The sequence below is a fragment of the Henningerozyma blattae genome, chromosome 1 (assembly GCF_000315915.1).
Source record: "Henningerozyma blattae CBS 6284 chromosome 1, complete genome".
Classification (NCBI taxonomy): Eukaryota; Fungi; Ascomycota; class Saccharomycetes; order Saccharomycetales; family Saccharomycetaceae; genus Henningerozyma; species Henningerozyma blattae.
The window spans coordinates 436,811-444,429 of NC_020185.1; the positions used below are offsets into that span (position 1 = coordinate 436,811).

The 7,619-nt window shown below is 30.8% G+C and overlaps 4 protein-coding genes across 4 annotated transcripts; all 4 read left to right on the plus strand.

Moving 5' to 3' along the window:
• Positions 1-2,041: 2,041 nt before the first annotated feature.
• MLC1 (Mlc1p) lies at positions 2,042-2,479 on the plus strand (the record flags this gene model as incomplete). Its single annotated transcript, XM_004177450.1, has 1 exon — positions 2,042-2,479. The coding sequence occupies one exon, from the start codon at positions 2,042-2,044 to the stop codon at positions 2,477-2,479; it is 438 nt and encodes a 145-aa protein (XP_004177498.1).
• Positions 2,480-3,135: 656 nt separating this feature from the next.
• YGK1 (5'-deoxynucleotidase) lies at positions 3,136-3,765 on the plus strand (the record flags this gene model as incomplete). Its single annotated transcript, XM_004177451.1, has 1 exon — positions 3,136-3,765. One exon carries the CDS (start codon positions 3,136-3,138, stop codon positions 3,763-3,765), a length of 630 nt encoding a protein of 209 aa, XP_004177499.1.
• A 477-nt stretch (positions 3,766-4,242) lies between these two features.
• On the plus strand, positions 4,243-5,412 carry RRT2 (diphthamide synthase; the record flags this gene model as incomplete). Its single annotated transcript, XM_004177452.1, has 1 exon — positions 4,243-5,412. The coding sequence occupies one exon, from the start codon at positions 4,243-4,245 to the stop codon at positions 5,410-5,412; it is 1,170 nt and encodes a 389-aa protein (XP_004177500.1).
• Positions 5,413-5,953: 541 nt separating this feature from the next.
• TBLA0A01815 (uncharacterized protein) lies at positions 5,954-7,447 on the plus strand (the record flags this gene model as incomplete). The annotated part of the gene is made up of 1 exon (XM_004177453.1): positions 5,954-7,447. The coding sequence occupies one exon, from the start codon at positions 5,954-5,956 to the stop codon at positions 7,445-7,447; it is 1,494 nt and encodes a 497-aa protein (XP_004177501.1).
• Positions 7,448-7,619: the final 172 nt, after the last annotated feature.

Genomic DNA, 7,619 nt, shown 5'->3' on the forward strand with positions numbered 1-7,619 from the left:
AGTTCTCCTGTTAATTTTCCCACGTTCATTCTCTACCAGATTCCTACTAGATCGTTCGTAATTGGATGTCATTGTTCCCACTTTCTGAGATTTGTAAAATAGTTAAGCAATCAAGCGAAGAACGGACGATTCCTAATTAGGCTGAAAAAAACAAAAACAAATTTGAGAAATTTGAAAAATTTGAAAAAATTGAAAAAATATGAAAAATCTAAAGACATCGCCTGATGGCACCACAATAATTTCTCCAAATCAGACAAGAAAGCATGGTAGCGTAGAACGTTCAGTTACTTGAAACAGTAAGTTTCGATGCAGAGCCTCATTGTTCAAGTACTGTGCAAAGAAATCTCCGCGGATTTAAAATCTGAAGAGGGTGGGGGCATAACCAATGATACTAGGTATCATCACCCTCATTGGCTAATGCAAATTGAGGGTCTGTTTGTACCCTTTTGTTTTTTTCCGGTCGGGCAAATGAAGCTAGTAATCAAAGTTTACATTTCTTGTTTACAAAAAAAATATTGATCATAAGTGGTATGCTATGATCTGACATGAAGATGCCACATCTCAGGGCTTTTTTTTTATTTTTACTGGCTTTTGGGTGTCTAGAGTTTTCTAGCTTTGAAAAATATAACTAAATTGAAAAGAATGAAATCCGAATTTTTAAGCCTCCCTTAGAGAATCTTCTCATGGCGTTAGGAAAATTGACCAAGACGAAAAACAGCCTATCTTAACGGATTATTATCCGTATGGAAATCTTATTTACAGTAAATTTTGCCCGATCGAGAATCTTTGCTAGCCGAGGATGATAGGAATGAAGAGGCAATTTTCGAATCGTAAGGCTCTATGAGTTGGATGGAATTATCATTTACCGAATCATAATTGATTATATTTAACTTGGCATTTTCCATATCGGCTAGATATGAAAATCATTAGTATCAGTTTAACCCACTCATATCTATTTTTTAAATCGTGATTAGCTTATTAATAAAACCGAAGAAATGACAATTGCCCCTCTTCAAGGGATAAGATGTGTATGTAGCCAGTAATTTGCATCCGAATGATCAAATCAGTATGCAAACGTAAAAGCCATGTTGTTATTTCTTTGAATCATTGGCCCCTAATGACAAACTTGTTCATACTTGTATTCTTTAACTAAGTAAAGTGTGGCTCAAGCACATGGTGGCACTAATATCTATCGATATGATCAATTATATCGAATTGCTTTTAAAATTGGGAAAGAGTTCCCTTGTTTCCAATACTTAGTTTTTCGAGTATTCAGGAACAGTTGTTGAACTGGGTTTAAAGATTTTTTCTATTTTCTAGATTAATTTTCTTGGCAAATCCTTTTTTATTTCGAATTTTTGAATTCTTTTTTCTCTTTAATATTTTGAAATCAAAAAAATAAACAAGAAAATAACGGCGGCTAAAACGTGACCGCCAAATAATCGTTTTACTTAAACTAAAAATAATTAACAAGCACCAGCTTAGTATCTAATAGCAATGCTATATCATTTTGCACGCAGCAACTACATGGGGGCTGTTTAGATGTCTTTAGAAGTATAAAATTGATACCGTTTTAGACATAACACTATATATCTTGAAATCCCACAATTCTGTATAAAGGGTTATAGTTCATATTGAAATACAAATATGGTAAACTAATTATTATTTTTTATCTTTCATCTTTTAACTTATGCCTTCTTTATTACAAACAGTTTATCTGCTCACGTGACCAATTATACTTAAACTGGAAGTATGTTTTTTATTTTCCCCATTCGGGAAATTTCATATCCCGAAATTTCACAAAATTTAACAAACAAAACTTGGAAAATTTCGATTTAATGTTTTCTTTTTTTCTAAATATTCCATAATTTAATTTGATCTAATCTAACAAACAAGTGGGTAAAGTTATTGATTTCAAATTGTTATCAATAGTAATAATAATTAAAAAAAGAAACAGAATTGATCTGCCAACCTTTAGCAGCTTTTGATTGAAATAAACTTCGTATTGAAAATAAACACAAAACACAAAACACAAATCAAAATGTCTTCTGAAAAAACTAACAAAGATATCTTCACACTGTTTGACAAAAAAGGTCAAGGTGCCATATCTACTCAATTATTTGGCGATTACCTAAGAGCTGTTGGTTACAATCCAACCAACCAATTGACTCAAGACATTTTAAAGACCAGTTCCAAAGATCAATTGAGTTTTGATGATATAAATCTTTTGATCAAAGAAAATGAAAAATCTTTGACTGCTACTACTGATGCTAAAGTTGACGATTTCATCAAAGCCTTCCAAGTCTTTGACAAGGAAAACACGGGCAAAGTTTCTGTTGGTGACATCAGATACATGTTGACTGGTTTGGGTGAAAAGTTATCTGACGAAGAAGTCGATGAACTATTAAAAGGTGTTCAAGTCGATGCTGACGGGAGTGTCAATTATAAGAAGTTCATAGAAGATATTATAAGACAATAAGGAACCAGACCCCTCTCTGCATGACATCCTACGAAAAAAACAACAATAAATAAAACAAGCATTAACCCTACACAGACCCAAATATACCAACATTATGTCCTATACTCTTTTTCCTCACCCATATACACGCTTATATAATAAACTGTTATAATTATCTAATCTGGCCTATTTACAAACTGCTACATAGATCACAAAAAAACTGTCCATTTTATCCTGCTAATGTCGTTATAGTATCTTGTCAAATCATCAATTTAACTGCGATAAATGGTACATTTTCTGTCATCCGCCATTTACTGGCGCGGCGCCGCTTATCTCCAGCTAGTTTTTTATAGAGTCCGAAAAAATGCCGTTATTTTTAAATTTTTTTTGCCTTTTGTTTAATGTTGAAAAATTAATGAAATAATATCGTATTTACTATTGAAAGTGTTTTTTTATGTTTTTATTTTTCTATTTTTTTTTGTTTACCAATATAATACTCATTTGAGAATAATTGTATTTGTAATTGGATGCCATCAGAAGGTCTAGAATTGAAAACTAATTCTATATTCTTGATTATATAAAACCCTGGACATCCAAGGCCACGTAATTGCAATTTATTTAAATTCCAAATCCAACATTTTTTTTTACCTACAATATACTAGATATCTCACCTCCCAATGACTACTGTATGGAAACCAGAGGAAAACATTCCTATTGAAGTTACCAATCTACTTAAAGAATCACACCCAAACTATGTTTTAGCGATCTTGCATGTGGTTGAACGGTTGAAAATACAGAAACGTACCGGTTGGTTAGATCACGATATTAATGTATGTGAAAGTATAGCTGATCATATGTATAGAATGAGTATAACATCCATGTTAATCACTGATCCTAATGTGGATAGAAATAGATGTGTTCGTATTGCCTTAGTTCATGATATAGCTGAATCCTTGGTAGGTGATATCACTCCACATGACCCAATTGGCAAAGACGAGAAACATCGTCGTGAATGGGAAACCATCCAATACTTGTGTGATCAATTGATTTCCAAATATAATAAAGTTGCTGCTGAAGAAATTAAACAGGATTGGCTAGCTTATGAAAATATCACATGCGTCGAGGCTCGTTATGTCAAAGACATTGATAAGTATGAAATGTTGGTCCAATGTTATGAATATGAAAAGAGATCTAATGGTACCAAGAACTTGCAATCTTTTTGGAAGGCAATGGAGAGTATAAAGACTGACGAAGTTAAAAAATGGGCCGAGGATTTGAAAGTGAAAAGAGATGCCATCTTTACATGAATCTCAAGTTTCTTTCTTTTTTCATAAATCGCATTCTCTACACTAATGTATATTCTTCCCAAGAGTATGTGCTAGTTTTATATATTTTATTCGAGCATATCTTTTATTTATTCATTCCGTTATTACCCATCTAAAGATCATTTATTATTATTTTATTAAATTATTATAATAAAGAAAAAAAAACAAAAGCTTATTTATTTCAATTACTTGTATTTAATATTAATAATATTATCCTAATATCTAATTTACTTCCCCTCCCTCACTAAGCATATCTATATATTTATTTTTATTACGTCTAACTTCAATTCGATAATACAAATTTATTTTATATATTATATATCCTAAAGTGTTAATATTTTTTTAATACGAGAAGGGTGAATAAAAAAGAAAAAAAATTGCAGGGAAATTTCAGTACTATCTATCATGCATGGAAATGTAACAAAAAAAAAGCATCCTGATAATAATAGTGTTTAAATAATGGAAGAATCAAACGTTTTAAATGCTGTCAAGACCAACTTACCTCCTTGTGCTTTACGTATTGTCCATGACAATTTCATTTTAATTGGAACTTATAATTTAGATAAACCAACAGGTAATAGAGATGGATCATTGGATATCTTCGATATAAATTTAAATTTAATTCATTCTTATCATACGTATGGTGCTATTTTAGATTTAAAAGTCTCACCATTTGATAGAAACTTAATTGTAACAGGCCATTCAACAGGTAATTTAATTTTATGGAAATTAGATTTTATAGAAGAAACTGATGATTTAATAGCAAAGGAGATTAAATCAATTCAAGTTTTTGATAAAGATACTTTAATCACTTCATTACATTTTTCACCTTTAGATCCTACTCTATTATTAATAACGTCTACTTTAGGCGATTCTGCTACAATCAATCTTGAAACTGGTAATTTAGAAAATTTCAATGTAAAAATAATACAAGATTTTTATGAAAAATTAGATACAAATAAGCCTATAGAGGTTCAAGGATCTTCTCAAGTAGTCGTTGTTTATAGAGACAAAATTGAATCATTCGATCGTTCTCATGATTTAGAATGCTGGACTGGTGAATTTGGTTATTTACAACCTTTACAAAATGTGATATTTACTGGTGGTGATGATTCTCGTATAATAGCACATGATTTACGTTCCAAAGAAACTATTTGGTCTAATAATAAGATTCACCAGGCTGGTGTGGTGGCAATTAAATGTTCCAATGATAATTTTAGAAATAATAAACCAACATCTATTCTAACAGGTTCATATGATGATCATATTAGATCACTTGATTTAAGAATGATGGGTGAGATGAGTATTTTCCCAGGTGATAATATTTCTGCAATGAAAGTGTGGGAAACTAATTTAGGTGGTGGTGTTTGGAGATTCAGTGAGTGTCCAGAACCTTTAAAGAGTTCATTGAAAGAAGGAGAAGACAAATTAATGGTTTGTTGTATGTACAATGGTGCTAAGATTGTCTCATTATCAGATAAATTTATAGATGAAACAGGAGAATATTTCCAAGAAGTAGGTTATTTGAAAACAGGCCATGAATCGATGTGTTACGGCGGTGATTGGTCTTCAGAATTTATTGCAACTTGCTCATTTTACGATAACTCTTTACAACTTTGGAAAGAATAGCTATAAATTACATTCACTATTCCAAAGGTTATATCAACCTACTATATACATTAATAACTTTTTTTTCCTTATACCCAGTACTAATTAGTTGACATATTTGATCTTTATTCATTTTAAATTGAATTATTAATCTTCTCTAGAACGATAGAAAAGGTCTTATTAAAACAAATAAACTTTCAAACTTGTAAAATGCAAAAAAATGATAATTCACAATTGACTCCACGTATATTTTATTTCATTTTTTTTTCTTGACAGTCTCCTTTTTACCTCTTAGAAAAATTCGCACTATTCGTTTATGGAAATACATTTTCACGCCTTACCTTTCATAATTTTAATTATTGGCATCCCAGATCTTTAGGGAAACCCTATATTAAAATTATATAAATATTAAGCTTGAAAAGTAAAGTATATTAAAAAGTATAATTGAAATAAAAAAACAGCAACAAATAAAAAAAAAATACAAAATTATTCAATTCTGATAATTTAACTAGATTATTTTAAAATAATAAAAAATAAAAATAATATTAAAGCTCCATAAACAATGCCGAAAAGAGCTAGATCGACAAATAGTACTAATAAAACTGCAAATCATCAAGAAAAAAAACCATCCAAATCATATACTTCGAAAATTATTAACAATATCAATGATTATAAACAATTAAACATTTCTCTTGAACCATTAGATGTTTTTACTTGGGGGACAGGTTCTATGTGTGAATTGGGCCAAGGCCCATTAGCAAAAAATAAAGAAATTAAAAGACCAAGAATTAATAACTATTTAAACAAAGAAGATATTGGTATAGTTTCCATTACTGTAGGTGGTATGCATACAATTGCTCTTGATAAAAATGAAAATATTTGGAGCTGGGGTTGTAACGATGTTGGCGCTTTAGGTAGAGATACTTCTGGCGCTAAAGAAGTCTTGAAAGATATGGATAAAGAAAATGCTTCCTCTGATGAAGATGATGATGGTGATCTAAATGACTTGGAATCAACTCCAATGAAAATTGAAAAACATTATTTTAAGGAGTCATTAGATCAAGAGGCAAAGATTGTTCAATTAACCGCTACCGATAATGCAAGTTGTATATTGTTTAATAATGGTGATGTTTACGCTTGGGGTACATTCCGTTGTAATGAAGGTATATTAGGCTTTTATAAGGAAGATATTAAAATTCAAAGAACTCCATGGAAATTACCAAGTTTTTCTAAATATAACATTGTTCAAATTGCATCAGGAAAAGATCATCTTTTATTTCTTGACGAATCAGGTGAAGTTTTTGCTTGGGGTAATGGCCAACAAAATCAGCTAGGTAGAAAAATTCTTGAAAGATTCCGTTTAAAGACGTTAGACCCAAGATCCTTTGGACTACGCCATGTTAAATATATTGCAAGTGGTGAAAATCATTGTTTTGCTCTTAAAAAAGATGGCACATTAGTAAGCTGGGGGTTAAATCAGTTTGGCCAATGTGGGATTTCAGAAGAAATTCAAGATGGTGGAATTGTTTCAATCCCTAAGAAAGTCTTATTACCAGTAAATAGTTCTAATGGATTTGGAAAAATCAAAATGATCTGTGCAGGTGAACATCATAGCTTACTCTTGAACGAAGATGGTGATATATACAGTTTTGGTAGATTAGATATGTGTGAGGTAGGTATTTCTAAGAAAGACTTACCAGATTATGTTTATAAAGATGTCCACGAGAAACCAAGAAGTATACCAATCCCAACATTACTAAAAGGTAATAATAATGAACCTTTACCAAATTTCAAATACATTGACGTAGGGTCTCATCATTCTATTGCCATTTCAACTAATGGTATAATGTATTCATGGGGGTTTGGTGATACTTATGCCGTTGGATTAGGACCTACAGACGGCGATACTGAGATTCCTACTAGGATTAAAAATACTGCTACAGCAGATGAACAAATGATCTTTGTTGGATGTGGAGGGCAATTTTCAGTAGCAGGAGGTATTAAATTATCTGATAAATTAAGTCAAAAGCGTAAGACTGAAATGGGTGACGATTAATAAGTAAATATTTCCCTTTTATACTATATATGCATATATATAAGAAAAAGACAATTTATAATACAAAATAAATCAATGATACTGTTGGCATAATTGTCATTCAAAAGAACACTGCTTAATTATAGGTATAAATAAATAAATCTAGGATAGTAAAAAATCAATTATAATATAT